This window comes from Melopsittacus undulatus, chromosome 5 (assembly GCF_012275295.1).
Source record: "Melopsittacus undulatus isolate bMelUnd1 chromosome 5, bMelUnd1.mat.Z, whole genome shotgun sequence".
Lineage (NCBI taxonomy): Eukaryota > Metazoa > Chordata > Aves > Psittaciformes > Psittaculidae > Melopsittacus > Melopsittacus undulatus.
The window spans coordinates 50,690,814-50,708,304 of NC_047531.1; the positions used below are offsets into that span (position 1 = coordinate 50,690,814).

Consider the following 17,491-nt stretch of genomic DNA (forward strand, 5'->3'; position numbering starts at 1 on the left):
GTTCCAGTCCCCATCAGATACACACAGTACTAACTGGAGCAAAGAAAAGGAAAAGCTTATTCATACTTCAACTAGAATTTATATAAACAGGCCAAGACATAAAATGCTGATCTAATGTGTGTGCATTAGTACTCAAATACTGTGCCACAGCTTATGTCATTTTACACCAGGATATGATATAACAAAATAAGTTACAGTGTAAGGTTTGTTTTATTAGTCTTGAATATATTTATAAAATGTTGAATCTATATAATTTGTGCTATTTCATGAATATGCCAAAGCTTACTACAGGAAGTCTTAACTAACCATGTCTAAAAGTTTCAAAAGTACTCTCAAGTCCATCTCAGTAGGAGAGGCATTCTTTTCATCTCTTTATGCCATCAAAAGCACAAATGAAGATGGCTAGGGCTCTGTCCATGTTTATAGAATCATTTCTGTGGTAAAGAGTATCATCCTTTTCCCAGAAAAGATAATTCACTGGTTAAAAAAAAAAAAAAAACCAAAAAAAAAACAACTTAAGAAATAACTATTTTGAAGATGACACTATAAATTAATTCAACAAGAAATAATTATATTTTAAGCAATAAATTAGTTACCCAAGTTACTTCAGATCTACTAGTAGGACTTCATTCCATACCAAGTGAAATTTAAAAAGATTAATTAAAAGCATGAAGATAAAAGTGTGGTAAAAAATGCAACTTGGAGTTCTGGGGTTTTTTTTGGGGGGGTGGGTTGGGATGGTGCTGTTTCCTTTTGGTTTTGTTTTGCTTGTTTGTGATTTTTTTGTTGTTTGTCCTTTTACAAAAAGGACACCCTGTGCCAGATTGCTCTGATATTACTCTTTTATAGGTTTATATTATATAGAAGATCCGTTGAACTTAAATGAACGTCAAAGTATTTGCCATTGTACTAGAAAAACACGTTTATATGAACAGAGTAAGGCTGAAAAATATTACCTACCTTGGAGTTACTAAAAGCTAGAAGGGCAGCAAAGGTTTGTTTTGAATATAGAATTACATGGACAAAATTATCTGTCTTTGGATAATTTCTACAGCAGCAAAAGTTAAGAGTATTAGTTCTTAATCCTCAAAAAGGAGCAAGAAATCTAATTGAATTCAAGCATGAACTTGATACATTAAACAAAGCAATGCCATTTGTCTAACTCAATAGAGAACTGGAGAGACCTTGTCCCTTTCCAGTCAGGGTGTCTGCTAACAAGGTTTCTCTGATGTGTCATTCAGATCATAGGCTGGTTCTGATACGAAATATACTAGGATGAAGTGCTTCAGTCTTGCATCTATGATCTTTTAAACCATATTGAAGGAGCACTCATCAACTCTAGTTAGCAATAAACATCTTGCAGTTACCACTATGTAGTAAGTCCACAGCAGAAGAGACCTAGAACCAAGCATCCTTTCTCTTTCATGGCCTTCATTATTCATTTGCTTCAGCAGTTGGAAAGATTCCAATAAACATTACCATCTACCATTACACAGTCTCAATTTAACACCCTTATTTCCTATACACAAAAGCTATACACCCACTGGAGAGTGGGTGGGTGATGGGAAAGCATGTGATTGCACAATTAAAGACTATGTTAGCACATGCATCTCAGGGAACTGAACTAAGACTTCACTGGCAGCCTCTAAAGTGTTTAGTTTTACAGACAGTGTTCAGTTAACATTTTTGAATTTTATTTTTTTCTTTTTTAAATTAACAAGTTCCCAAACATTTTACATCAACTGACAGAAGGAATGCCTTACCATCTTCAGCATGAACCAGCACCAAAAGAGGAGTAGACAGTTCAGGTGGGATTTATCTCACCTGTCTCCTAGCCAGAGAAAAACAGATGTCTACATGAAGATAAAATGAATCATATGCTAAAAATTCCTTATTTGGTTCAGTGCTTCTAAAGGGAGAAAAAAAAAAGGTAGCACAGTGTAAAACTACCTGCTAACAAGGCATTGTATGAATCTTATCTTCTGCCACTATTTGCTTCTACTAAAAATATTCTCTGATCTTGTGCCCATTTGAACCTTTTTTGCCTTACATCATCTGTGTCCTAATCCAATCTATTTCTATCACATTTTCCTTATCAAATCATCTTTTCTTATGTCAAGGTAACTACTATATCAGATACTGACTGAATTTCTCGCTTATTTTGTTCTTATTCAGATTATCACATAAACGAGTTCCTCTGCCTACCTAAAATCTACATGACATTGGCAAGAGCTCTTCTTACAGAACTGGGGCCCCTTATTGTGCAAAGTTAATACAATGTAGAAGTACTTTTATGTATTTTCTGGAAATACATCTTTTGTAGAAAACACTAAAGTAACATACACAAGAAAAAAAAGTTCAGGATATGGACAACATTCAAAACCTGATAAAAAGCAGAACAGACTCATGAAGCTTATTCCAAGAACAGAAAAAAATATATGAAAATTCTATTATAAGGTAAATATTTTTACTCATTCATTTCAACTTTTCCAACAGAGGTAAAATAATAGATGACAAATGTATACCTATCTAACTTATGCACCAGGAACAAATGTCTTGACACAGATTGCTCACACCTAGTGGTCATGGGGTGGGAGGGGATCACAGCCTTTTTCTTTGTCACAGACTTAGGAAGTTGTTTTAGATCCTGATAAAAAGTTGACCTTTTTTTTTTTTAATTTAGAGCTGCATGAAGAGTATTGCAATTTAATTTATAAATAAATAGTTCATATTTAATTCAAATTTTCTACAACAAAATTGTATCAGTGAAGTTATCAAAATTTGGATATAAAAAAAAGTAACTACATCAAAGCACTTATTACTCAAAAATTCCACCTCAAACAATGGACATATGCATTATTACTCTATTTTTTTAAACCATAGAGAAACAAATATTAGGTGAAGACCCTACTTTAGGCCCTTCACAGTTTTGTAGTCTATTAAATCGACAATAAGCACAGCAAAAAAAAAAAATCCTGTTGCTATTTTTCCATGTTGCTGCTGCTGCTTTTGCTCTTTTGCCAAAAATGTCTATACTTCTCCTTGACTGAAGAAAGCAGAATGACTCTTCCTCAGGAAGTGCCACCATCTAAAAGGTCTGGTATCTTCCCAAGAACTTACTGAAAACAAAAAAAATAAATTTGCCTTTCTGTCAGTGTCTGCTCCCACCAAGATTACTTTTGGATTTTCTCCATGCCAAGTAATAACTCCTTGGTCCAGTGATGTAGCTACTGTAAAACTAAATAAACTTCTCATAATAAGATTCTTGATGAGCAGCCATGTGCATTCCACCCTACAGTTCCATTTTTTCTCCATAACATACCCAATTTAACAGTTCCCTTTGGACATAATCACTTCCCTGCAATTTACTGAAAATTGTCAGGATTGGAATTATTGACAGAGAGCTGCCAGACTGCTTCTCAAATCTAGATTAAAGGGAGGCCTTAGAAACAGAATAACTAACAATATCTGTTATGATCACATAAAATTTTTCAATCTAGCACTGATATAAAAGTGACAACCCCAGCCTCCATATCGTCTTTTTAGTTGAGGGACTACACTTGAATATTTAGGACACAATAGTCACTGTGCTCTCCAGCACAAACCTAAATTAGAAAGTTAAGGAAAGAGAAACTTACAAAAATCACAATTTAATGAAATGCAGTATTGCACAATTAGAGCACTTGAGATACTACACTTCAACTGTGATGATTTAAGTCAGACTTACCCTCAAAAGATCAGCTTTTTCTACCAGATTTCTATTTTCTTGAAAATCCAATTTAAGCCACAATTAAGTTTACTTTAAAAATTACCTACCTCTAAATATATCTTTTAAACAGTCACAATATTAAGTTTAAATGAAGACAATCAAATTAAGGTGTATCAGTATTTCTATTATAAAGTTGAATGTGTGGGGAAAGCAGATCATTTACTTTAAAACCTTGTTAAAGCATGTTAGTCCTTGAAGTGGCAAGCCTTTTCAGGGAAAATTTAAGAGTCTGATTTAAACCTATTTTTTCTGCTTGTAATTATTTTGTCACATAAGCCTTTAGAATACTTTTCATTTTCTTCAAAATGCAAGAACATTTATATTTAAAAAACAAGCACAGTATTTAACATAGTAGAACAGTAATAGTCTTAATTTGACTCATTCTACATAATCAATATCTTTACTGTAAACATTTAGCACCAAGACATTCTTCAATGATGTTCAATATTCTTCATTTCCATGATGATGACTTGAGAAACTAAGATGTGTGTCTACATTCTCAGTATTTTACTGAGAAACAGCACACTGCAAATATTCTAAGAAAGTGTAAAGAGATTTAGCCGGTAAAGAACAATAAAACAATTAGAAGGAATAACCGAGACATGGTGGGAAAACTTGGGAACTGGAGTACCACAAAGGAGTAATACAACCAAACACAAGAGGCACAACATCAGGGGGTACCCTGTGTATGCAAAAGCAGCTCAGAGGTATGGAGGAACTCTTCTGTTGAACAGACAAGAGGCTTGTTGAGTTTGTGAATCATAGAATAGTTAGGGTTGGAAAGGACCTTAAGATCATCTAGTTCTAACCCCCCTGCCATGGGCAGAGACACCTCACACTAAACCATATCACCCAAGGCTTCATCCAACCTGGCCTTGAACACTGCCAGGGATGGAGTATTCACTACTTTCCTGGGCAACCCATTCCAGTGCCTCACCACCCTAACAGTAAAGAATTTCTTCCTTATATCCAATCTAAACCTCTGCTGTTTAAGTTTCAACCCGTTACCCTTTGTCCTGTCACTACTGGCCCTAATGCATAGTCCCTCCTCAGCATCCCTGTAGACCCCCTTCAGATACTGGAAGGCTGCTATGAGGTCTCCACGCAGCCTTCTCTTCTCCAAGCTGAACAGCCCCAACATTCTCAGCCTGTCTTCATATGGGAGGTGCTCCAGCCCCCTGATCATTCTCATGGCCCTCCTCTGGACTTGTTCCAACAGTTCCATATCCTTTTTATGTTGAGGACACCAGAACTGCACACAATACTCCAAATGAGGTCTCACAAGAGCAGACTAGAGGGGCAGGATTACCTTCAACCTGCTGGTCATGCTCCTTTTGATGCAGCCTATCACAGAACTGGTTTTCTGGGCTTTTGAGTGCACACTGCTGGCTCATGTGAATGGGATGTGTACAACAATCATAGGTCTGCTTCTGTGGTAGAAGTGTCTTAAGTTACTTTGTGATACATTTGACTTTTCTTGTCTGGACTAGGGAAAGGTTCTTCAACTGATATAAAATGCTGTTAGTTACTAGTTGCTGTTAGAGCAGAGTAGAGGGGCAGGATCACCTCCTTCGACCTGCTGGTCACACTTCTTTTGATGTAGCCCAGGGTAGGGTTGGCTTTCTGAGCTGTGAGCGCACACTGAAGCCGGCTCATGTTCATTTTCTCATTGACCAACACCCCCAAGTCCTTCTCCGCAGGGCTGCTCTGAATCTCTTCTCTGCCCAACCTGTAGCTGTGCCTGGGATTGCTCTGACCCAGGTGTAGAACCTTGCACTTGTCATGGTTAAACTTCATGAGGTCAGCATCAGCCTATCTCCCAAGCATGTCTAAGTCCCTCTGAATGGCATTCCTTCCCTCCAGCGTATCAACCGAACCACACAGCTTGGTGTAATCGGCAAACTTGCTGAGGGCACACTCAATTCCATTGTCCATGTCACCGACAAAGATGTTGAACAAGACAGGTCCCAGCACTGATCCCTGAGGGACACCACTCATTACTGGTTTCCGGCCGGACATTGAACCGTTGACCACAACTCTTTGCATGCAGCCATCCAGCCAATTCTTCATCCACCAAGTGGTCCACCTATCAAATTGATGTCTCTTCAATTTAGAGACAAGGATGTCATGTGAGACAGTGTCAAACGCTTTGCATAAGTCCAGGTAGATGACATCAACTGCTCTACCCCTGTCCATCGTTTCTGTAGCCCCGTCATAGAAGGCCACCAAACTGGTCAGGCAGGATTTCCCCTTAGTGAAGCCATGCTGGCTGTCACTAAGCACCTTGTTGTTTCTCATGTGCCCTAGCATGGCTTCCAGGAGAATCTGCTCCCAGATTTTGCCAGACACAGAGGTGAGACTGACTGGTCTGTAATTCCCCGGGTCATCCATTTTCCCCTTCTTGAAAATGGGGGTTATATTTCCCTTTGACCTGCAGATTTTGCTGTCACTGTCCTAGCTCGCTAGGCCTGGCAGTTAAACCTCAGATGTAAAGGGTGAGGCCAGTTCTGTGCAAGCTGTGCCTCACCTAAAAAATCCACCGCGCAGGCTGGAAGGGTTTACTCTCACTTGTATGTATGGACAGGTGAGGGTTGAATCGGTAGGTGACAAGGTGCATGGGAAGCTACAGATCCAACCTTGCATGCGGGCGGACCAGTACATGGATAGCTCGAGATTACTCAGGAGATGACAGTCCTGGTCGAGCACTTCCTGATTGCCTAAACACCCTTTTCCAACCAGATTTGCATATCCCACATGCCCTTGGTCATCGTGCTTGTAATAAGCATGGTTAAAGCCCTTCCCAAATCTTAGCTCACAAAGCCAAGCCGTCAATCACAAGCACAGGAACAGTCTACCACAATACTCAGGAAAACATTTAGAAATATCAGTAGAATGGCTTGTCTAAGCAGTAAACTAAACAGTGAGCTTCAGTGCAAAAGGGCTTTACACAGGATGGAGAAGGGACAGGTTACAAAAGAATAATCTACAAACATTTCCTGGGCATTTAGAGATGCTGTCAAGAAAGCCAAAGCTCAGCTGAAGTTGAGACTTGCAAAGAATGTTGAAAGCTTCGCCTGCTGCTTTTGTATTAAGAGGCTGAACAGAGGGACCTTTGCTGCAAGCTAGGAGATTTTGCAACAGCAGAACAAATGAAACTGAGGGAACTCAATGCCATTTTTGATTCAGTCTTCATCCATGCTTCTGATTAAAGTGTTCAGAGATGTGCCAGCAGCAAATAAGGATCAAGTCAAAGTTTACATGACAGAACTGATCCAGTGTAAGTCCATAGGACCAAATTGGCTGCATCCAAGACCACTAACAGAACTGGCTGATGTCCTCATAAGGCCACTCTATGCCATCTTTGAAAAGTCATAGTGATCACAGGAGCTCCCAGACAAATGGAGAAAAGCAAATGTTTGCAAAAAAAGACCAAAATAACAGTTTGGGAAACTACAGGTTCAGCTGCCTCACTTTGTTCCCTGAGAAAACACTGTAAGAAAACATTTCTGCACACATGAAGAATTAGGTGGCATCTGATAAGTGTAAGCATGCATTTATCCGGTGTAAATTATGCCTAACTATAATAAAATGTCTGGTTTTGCAGACCATGGGAAAAGTATACCTTGATTGTAGCAAGGCTTTCAACACTGTCATAAAATACTCTCAACATAAAAGTCTATATATTACAGTCTGGACGGATGGACAACTGAGTAAAAACAGGTTGGATGATCAAGCTCAGAAGATAATAAATATGTTATACTGTATCTGGAGGCCAGTAACAAATGGAGTACTACCAGGGCCTAGCTTGAAACCTGATTTTTTTCTTTTGTCTTTGGCAGTGACTTGGTGATAAAAATACATGCTCATAAAGTTTGCAGATGACACCATATTGGATCGAACAGTCAATATACTTGAGGGCAGAGTTGCCATGCAGTTACCTAAAGAGACAGGAGTAATGGGCTGACAGGAACCCTATGAAATTCAGGCTGGGGACCAGCTACATGTAGAAGAACCTGGGAGTCCTGGTGCATGTTCAGCAACCTAACCATGAGCCAGGAGCGTGCCTTGGCAACAAGTATCAGCCAACAGTACCCTTGGCCATTTCAGCAGTAGCGTAGCCAGTAGTCTGAGGAATGTGATTATCTCTCTCTAATCAGCACTTGTTGGACCAAACTTGGAATACTTCATCCAGTTTTGGGCCCCCCAGACCAGAAGAGACACTGATAAAGTGGAACAAGCTCAGCAGAGGGCTGCCAAGATGGTCTGGGAGTCATTCCCTGTGAGAAACAGCTAAGGGAACAGCTTGTTCAGCCTGGAGATAAGACTTCAGAGGGATCTACTTACAGCTGTCTGATATCTATGAAAAGGTAACCAAGAAGATGGAGCCAGGCTTCTCACATTAGCAGTTAATGAAACTAAAAGAGACAACTGGCATAAACTGAAACAAGAGAGGTCCTACTCAGTATGGGGGAAGAGGGTGGGGAACAACAGCAACTGACATGGTTACCAAAGCTTTTAAATCATGAGGACACTCAAGCAGTGGAACAGGTTGACGAGAGGAAGACTGAAAACCTCAAGGACGAAGACTGCACAAAGCTTGACTGGATAAAGCCCTGATTACCCTCAGCTAACCCTGTAACTGGGCCTGCATTCAGCAGGATGTTGGACCAAAAACATCCTGATGTTCCTTCCAACCTGAATTACTCCGTGTTCCTAAGTGTCATGGTTTAAGCCCAGCCGATAACTCAGAATCATGCAGCCATTTACTCACACTCCCCCCCAACCCCTCCCCCTTACCTCCTCCCTCCAGGTGGGATGGGGAAAAGAATCCAAAGTATGCAAATTCCACAGGTAGAGATAACAGTCATATAACTAAAGTATAATATTAAACTACTACTACTACTAATAATAAGGGAAATAAGAAGGGGAGAGAATATAAAATTAAAAAGGGGAAAAAAAAAACAAAACAAACAATAAACAGCAGTGATGCACAATTGCTCACCACCCACCAACCGATACTCAGTCTGACCTGAGCAGCAATTTTTCCCTTCCAGGTGACACCTCCCAGTTTATATACTGGACATGACATGCTGTGGTATGGAATACCCCTTTGGCTAGTCTGGGTCAGGTATCCTGTCTCTGTTTCTGCCTGGCTTCTCGTGCCCCTCCTCACTGTCAGGGCATGAGACTGAGAAGTCTTTGATCAGGGTAAGCATTACTTAGCAACAAATAAAAATATTGGTATGTTATCAGCACTGTGCTTAGATTAAAGCCAAAACACAGCACTGCACCAGCTACTAGGAAGAATAAAAGTAACTGCTACATCTGAACTCAGGTCACTATGTTTAAGGAGCCATATAGGCAATGTCCTGCACATTTGCACAACTTTCCAGCAACTTTAGAACACAACCCCAGGGCTGCATGGACACCATTCAATTAACTCAAACATCTGACACAAAATCAGATAAAGTTGCATATGCTTTCTCTCCCAAAACAGTATTGCACCTCCAGATGCAATCACAGCAACACCTAAGAAATAGCTTTTTCCCCATCAAGGTAAAAGCTCAGTGCACTAATGCACGTGCATGATCAAGTCAAGCTGTTTAATTTCAACAACTGACTGAAGACAACTACTCACTGACCTGAAATCTAGACCCACTCCAAAGCATCATGCTTACTCAGATGTGTTGAATGAAACAATACGGTTAACTTTAAACAGCTACTAACGTGAGCTGTGCAATAGTGTCACCTAGTGGTCAGTGCTTGCAGCGAAGTCAGTGCCCAACTGAAGAAAATTTACTGCACAGCTACCAACGTTTCTTCTCTATGTTTACACACAAACACATCTATATGGACTAGCAAGTGCAGCATACAGTAAGCAAACTGCTTTTCAATCATTCAGTTTTAAGTCGCATATCTTTTACGAACTTGAAAACAATCATTTTAGAAATAAGCAAGATATTTCCAGATGCAGAAAGCTTTATAGTTTGACCTAAAATTGAAGGATTTCCAGGACAACTGATTAGTGCTACACTTTTTCATTTATACCAACAGCAAAGAGTTTCCAGACTCTCAGGTATATAATAATCATCCACTTCACTGACAAACACAACGTTGATAAGTTTCTTGTCAGGAAACAAGACACAAAAAGTAGAATATTCAAGCTATTTACTGCATAAACATTGTCCAAGTCTTACTCATACAGAATGTGTAAATAACTTTAGGGTTACAAGTCTTACAGCAACCACGAACTTTAAGGAATGTTCATGCTAATGATTCTTAATACACCAGTGATTTCTTCTAATCTTAGCCATTTAGGGAATGAGGAGAGGAAAAGCTGCACTATTTCAAAACTTCAGAGATTCGTAAGAATGTTTGTTCTGCTTGGTAAATACACTGAAACCATCAAAGTTCATCATATCTTTCCATTTCTCCTGTTACCACATCTGCTTACGCTGTGTCATATTTAAATCAAATAATGATAGTTCAATTGACTTCCCACTGACAACCTTCCCATCCCTCATCTCATCTACTGTTCACCTTCTTATCTGAATATTTCATAAGAAACCCACTGTAACAACATGAAACAAATTAAAAAGACTTCTGATCATTAAGTAAAAAATCCAAGAATACTGGCCATTTGTGGCATAGCAAATACTGAGACCTGGGTCTTACAGTTCAGCTAATCTCTACATCAGAGAAACAATACCACAGACTGGTTGTCCAGTATGCTCTTGGATTTCTCAGCAGGTTTCTAAAGACTAAGCAACTGAAACTTTTGCTGCATTGTAGCTCCTTTCCCTCTGCGCTTTGGATTGCAGTAGTGGCAGAACTAGTTTAGAACTACTTCTGACATAGAACTGTATTTTCTGGAATTCATAGTAACTGTCATATAACAGGCAGGGCATATAAACAGTCCTCCCTCATATAGCTTTGCAAACACTAGAGAACACTAACATCTCTCTATCCACCAGTGTTGTGACCCTTACAGTTTCTAAGCTGTATACTTGTCCTATAACATTTGAGAACTTCAGCATATTCATGAAGATTCTTCCAAAGACAGCCAACTAACTGGTTTATCAATGTACATTGTTAGATAAGATTCAAATAAAGAAAAAAGCATACATTAGATGTTGAGTCAAAACTTTTCTTTAATCACCAGCACAGACAGCATGTCTCTGGAATCCAGGATGTTGAAAGAACAAAGTAGAATAAAAAAAAAATAAAACAAAACCTGCAAAACAACTTCAGAAACACTTCCCACTTCCAGCTTCAATGCAATCTGAACAGTAGTTAAAATAACGTTTATAGCTCACTTATAGCAGTTCGTTTTCAACTGTGTGAATTAGTACCCAATTCAAACTAAGATAATGAAGTATCAAGAACAGCTTATTTGCTAAAGTTTCGTATAGAAAAATTACTGATGATAAATGAAAAATATTACTTAAGAAAACTGCTCTTCCCTCTAGTAAGGAAGAGGGAATGCCAGCACTTACCAATTTAAATTCCTGTGTTACAATTACACTTCCCTAATTAATCTCATAGCTATAAACCTGCCCAAAAGACTAACTTCAGGTCTTACAAACATTCAAAATCAGCGACTTCAGGAGTACCTTCCTAAGAAATAATTGTTGCACTTCACTTATGTAACTAAAAAAAAAAAAAAGAAAGCTAAATATAAATAACTAATGTAGTCATTTGTCAGCAGTAATAAAGACTCCTTCATATAAGGGTATACACAATGAAATGACACAAAGGAAGTTGTTAACTAGCAAGAAATAAAGCACATATCAGTCTATGTACTTATCAGAGCCACTAGACTGAAATCATTGGCAGTTCATCAACAACTATGCAACCAACCAAATAGCCATACATACACTGATTTGATAAAAATGTAATACAAATAACCCCCCAAAATATATAAGCTTAACAATTGTTTTTCAAATATTTCTATTTGCTATTAAGGTTCTAGTTGTAAACATTTGTTCTAAATTATTAAATAAGTAAACAAGTAGATTTTCTTTCATTCCTCAAGACACACACACAAGAAAAAAGGGTGCTTGACAAGACAAAAACATAACAGAAAATTCTATTACCTTGGATTTAAGATTCCACCAAGAATTTCTTGTAGTTTATCAATAAAATTAATGAAGTTAGAAAGTCCCTTTACATGGACTTTTAAAGGATCAAACAACGAAGATGCGTAGCCTCTTCCTCCAATTTCTACAGTCCGGATAAAAGATGTTGCCATCTATTAGGAAAAATATTCAGAAACGTGAAACTGTAGATATATGCAAAATGTATGCGAGACGAAGTAAGCCTCTTCTACAGATTTTTAAACAGTGTACAACAGCTGGTTGATAGAAGAAATTAAACCAAATTTAATAGAACACTTCTTATTGGCAAGCTTTGTATATCTCACCATGAATACTTGCAAGATCAATACTTAAGAGTGCTTACTTGGTTTCTTGGTAAGTTGGTTTCTTGACAGCTTAGGGAAAACTTGATTAGTACATGGTATAGATTTTTTTGTTGTTGCTGCTGCTGCTGAAATGCTCATGCTGATCCCACATAAACTATTCTCCTATTCAGAAAGCTCTCTATGACCCAAGAACAATTATAGCACATGTATGCAAAAGGTGACCACAGTAGTGCATCTATTTTCAAAGGTGCAAATGAAAGCTTCTGAAAAATTACAAGTTATCACAAGTACACAATTCCGAAATTTTCTATATATTTTTATATGCTACAAAGACAGTAAAACAAGAAATGTCCCAAAAGCAGTATGCTTTAGATGATAATCCTTCAAAGCTTAAGCCAATAGTTAGCATAAAAAGCCTGGCAGTTCTCCAGAAAGGTGAAAGCAAAGATAACAATGCAATACGCTTGACACAGATGCAGTAACATCAATTCTACATATAAATTTTAATTTCAGACTATACAGCTAAATCATAAAGCTCTTCAGACTGGAAAGAATACAACTGGAATTACTCTAGCAAAGAGAGTAAACCTGCCAATATTCTTGCCTTTGTGTTAAAGATTTCCTGTGGATCAAGTACAGTTCATAGGACCTTGCCTTCCCAATGGGAAATATTCTGGCTTTGCAAATTTCTGCAATACACAGATGCCAGAAAAGGCGACTTCTTTACACAGTAGAGAAGTTTCCCCTTTGGCAATCATGAGGAAGAGGTAATAAATCCAGTCCAAATACATACTTTTTTTATCTTTATGCAATGTTAACAAGGGCATTAGGGGCTATAATAATTAATTCCGGAACTGGGATTTCACAAATATTCCATATTTATTCAAGCATAAAAATCAGAGAATGCAGCTGCTTCAGTGACTGCTACATATCCATACCATTTTTCATTGGTCTGCTGTTGTCTGCACTGTGGCCACTGTGCATGAAAAATTTGATTATTTTGAATATGAGGGCCTATGGTGGTTCTTTGGAGAAAGAATTCTTACTCATCTTATTCCAACTATTTTAGAGAGGGTTCTATGAAGACCATAAGTATAAATGGAAGTATAAATGCACTTCACAAGCCTCTCTAAGCACTGTGCATTGATTCCGTACCTTTTTATATTACTATACAAGAACACTGAGGAAAGAGTATACCAGTGTCTTGAGGGTTTTTTTCTAGTTCTGTGCCTTTGAGATCATGAGTGTACCATATCAATAATGTCTCGAAGAGTGACTTACCAATGACTGGAAAGCATTTGACTCATAATTATGAGTCAAAGATGAAAAATCTGCACTGCCCTTTCAAATTTTGCCCTCTGTCCTAGTGTCCAGGTCAAAGTCAGGGTTTTATGACAAGGTTGCTCTAAGAAAAGCAGTTTGTACACACAAATACTTCAGGTTCCAGATGTCTCAAGTTTAATATATGCACAGAAAATGCTGTGCTAGTATAACCAAAATACTTACAGAACCTGAAAACTGAAATGCATTGCAATATGTGGGTTGGTTTTGTTAATGTTAATACTGCTTCACAATAATTAGTAAACATCATTGCTGTATTGTGTTTGCATGGAAAGCTTTTGGTAGCTGTGACTTCTGTAAGGAGCTGTTAGAAGCTTTCCCTGTGTCTGATAGAGCCAATACCAGATGACTCCAAGGTGGATCTGCCACTTGGCCAAAGACTAGCTGATCAGTGACAGTGGTAGCACCTATGAGATAACGTACTTGAGAAGGGGAAAAAGCACATCAACACCACCACCCATCAACAAAAACCAACAAGAAACAACCCAAAACCAAATAGCTGTACACTGGCAGCTGGTGGAGAAGAAAAAATATGTAAGAGAAGCAGCTCTGCAGACATCAAGATCAGTGAAGGAGGGAAAGAGGTGCTCCAGGTGCTGGAGCAGCAATTCCCCTGCAGGCAGTGGTGCAGGCCACAGTGAGGCAGACTGTCCACCCACAGCCCATGGAGGTCGGGATGAAGCAGATATCCACCTGCAGCCCATGAAGGATCCCACACCAGAGCAGGTAGATGAGTAAAGGAGACTATGACTCCTTCCATGGGAATTCTGTACTGGAGCAGGCTCCTGGCAGGACCTGTGGCCCCATGGAGAGTGGTGCCCACACTGGAACAGCAAGTTTGCTAGCAGGATTTGTGATTTCACAGGGGACCCACAGTGGAGCAGTCTGTTCCTGAAGGACTATACCCCACTGAAGGGACCTACACTGGAGCAGCCTGTGAAGAACTGAAGCCTGTGGGAGGATACAACTCAAGTCTGGGGAGGACTGTGTCCCATGGAAGTGACTCTATGCTGGAACAGGAGAAGAGTGTGGGAAGTCAAGGAGAGGAAGTGACAACGTGATGAACTGACCACAACCCCTATTTCCCTGTGACCCTGCACTACTGTGGAGGGAAGAGGCAGAATAAAATCAGGAGTGAATTAAGCCTGGGAAGAAGGGAGGGGTAGGTGGAAAGTGTTTTAAGAATCAAGTTTATTTCTTGTTACTCTGTTCCAATTTGATTGGTAAATCAACTTTTGCACAACTAGACTGTTTTACCCATGACTAATTGCTGAATGATCTCTTCCTGTCCTTATCTTGACTCAATAGCCTTCCATTCTATTTAATTTCCCCTGTCAGCTGAGGAGGAGAGTGATAGTACAGCTTTGGCACGTAACTGGGGAACATTAGTGCACCACAATTGCTTTCATAGCTAGTTTATAAGCAGCAACATCTAGGCTAATGCTATCTTTTCTTCCTTTGTCTTTTTAGTTTGTTATACATAGCCATGATATCACTTCACACTATTTACCAAGATTTCAAAAATTTAAAAACAATAATAAAGCATTCCTTATGTTTAAGACAGGAAACATTTCAGGATTTCAGTCACTGCTTGGAATGAAGTCTTGATGCCCATTTTCACAATATCACATTTTAGAGCTTGAGGTGCACATGCACACACTTATTTTTCTGTGCATCTTTACATTTTATGACCAAGCAAGCACCCATTTATTCACATTCACATCTTTTGAACCTAGAAATCATGTTTATGGTAGCATTTGACTTGGCTTGAAAATGTCAGTCTTGCTTTAATGAGATTAAAGCAATAACTTATATTCATAGATGTTTTAAATTTCTTCTGATCTACAGCAAGTTTCATGACACGTACCAGGAAAATTGACATTTTTCTCTCCTGTGAAGCATGTTTTAGGTTAGTGAAGGCTTCTTTGTCAAGTCCTCTATCAGGAACATTCAGAATATGAGCCAATGCCAAATCATCCTTAGAATTCACCAACAGGCTTAAATATGAACAAACACACTTCTTTGCCAGGATTGTCATCTGCATAAGAAAGCATCACATAAACTGATCTCTAAGTTATATTCCTTTTGCACATATATATAAATACATATATATACTTGGTTAATTAGATATGTATGGGGATTCTGGAAGTATTGAAAAGCAAGCATGATTAACATGTTAAAAATCATTTATACTGTACTTGAACATTCACAAAATTTTTGAGGGTTGAATCTATAGCTATTAAAATTAGCTATCAATTTCTACTTAGAAACCTCTTCAGATACAATCCTTCTCTATCCCAAGGCAAAGACTAGCACTATTAAACCACATAAGGATTTGTCATTAACTTCCAACAGGCTAAGATTTTAAACAACTCACCAGCTCTGCACCAAATTCAGTAATTTTTTCCCTTGGCTCCCAATGGATTTCAATCAGAGAAATTCCACTGACTGAGTCTGGACATAAACTGTGACCCAGGTCCACCCACACAACCAAAACATACGATTGTAATTGCTTATATTGCAGCACTATTCTGGACCCTGTAAGAACAACAGTCCCAGAACTGAAGAATTTTGTTTTGTTGCAAGCAAAGACAAGACAAAATAAAGGCCATTAACAAAAGGAAAGATAATGAGAAAAAAATATATTTACTATGGAATTTCCTCTTATTCAATGGGATGTGTACACCAATCATAGGCACTAAAAATACCAAATGTATGTGATACTCTTAAGACTATTTTTACTACACAAGTGGGAACAGCAAAAAAGCCATTATGTAGGTGGCAGAAGTGCTACCTAAGGGAGAACCCTAGTTAAGAAAATGTTTTCTTGTTCAGCAATATTTTGAGTTGTACCTAATTATTGAATTGAAACTGTCACTTATCACAAGGAAAGCATGTTTGGAAATTACTAAGGCTTCTGTAAATAAACCAATGCAACAGCATTCAGAAATTGCAGATTTGAGGGTTGAATGGGTAAAATCGAGGCATCTGGCATTTCCAGAAAGTCCTCAAGTCCTCTACTGAGACAGACAAACATTGTTTGCTTTCCTATAGCTACCACTGCAGTGGCCTTTCAGATTTATTCTGTATGTAAAGGAGTAGGTGCTAATAAAATGAAATTGAAGAATATTACTTCACCTACAACTTCAGTTTGTAGTATCGGGCAAATTATCTAACTCTTAGTCAAGACAATGTGTGATGGTGTACTTGTAGAAGAACACATTCCCTTGTGTTTCAAGGTAGATTAAATCTACATCAAGTGCCTGACATAAAAAAAAACAACTGTCTTCTATACTACAGATTTCTGCTCTTAGCCTCATGCACACACCTACAGTATCCTCAATTAATACAGAGTTTGATTACACATGTTAATGCCAGAAAGAAAACTATGTTATATTTCAATCTTTTTTATATATACAGAACAGTACAAGAGACACAAAAATAATTTTTACCTTTACATTCTCTTGGCCATGCTTGTTGACTGGTGTGGAAGGAGTAAAAATAACAGAACCATTGTTTTCTTGTACATTCGCTATGCCAGAAATGAATGCCAACAGTTGTACCTTTAATAGAGAAATTAGAACAAATACGAAAATAACTAAAAAGTTAATGTAGTATTAAAATCTTGCTTCCACTTATTTGCTAGCATTCTGAGGTTAACACAGCCCTTAGAATGTACTTCTGCTTTTAGGCTTAAAAAGTACAACTGTTTTAGTAGAGAAATAAGATTCATTTAGTAAAGATGTAAGATTCAAAATAACTGTTTAAGATATTTTCTAAGTTATGCAATACATTTGCCCTAAAAGCAACACTTATGTTTTGCATTTATTTTTATTTCTTTCCTGTTTAGGAAGAGCTCATTAACCCATGAAAGTTCTCCATTTTCCCCATGAAAATAGGAATAATTTAAAAAAACAGAAACAAAAACCCTCGCCAACAACAACCAAAAAACAATCAAA

The 17,491-nt window shown here is 38.2% G+C and overlaps 1 protein-coding gene across 1 annotated transcript in view; it reads right to left on the reverse strand.

The window, feature by feature from the left end:
- Window positions 1-17,491, reverse strand: part of PARPBP (PARP1 binding protein) — a 51,371-nt gene that overhangs the window by 23,372 nt on the left and 10,508 nt on the right. The window contains exons 4-6 of the mRNA XM_034063147.1: window positions 16,985-17,095; window positions 15,400-15,570; window positions 11,866-12,020 (exon numbers count right to left, since the gene is read on the reverse strand). Of these exons, the coding sequence (XP_033919038.1) occupies window positions 11,866-12,020; window positions 15,400-15,570; window positions 16,985-17,095 (437 nt within the window). The remainder of the gene's footprint in view (window positions 1-11,865; window positions 12,021-15,399; window positions 15,571-16,984; window positions 17,096-17,491) is intronic.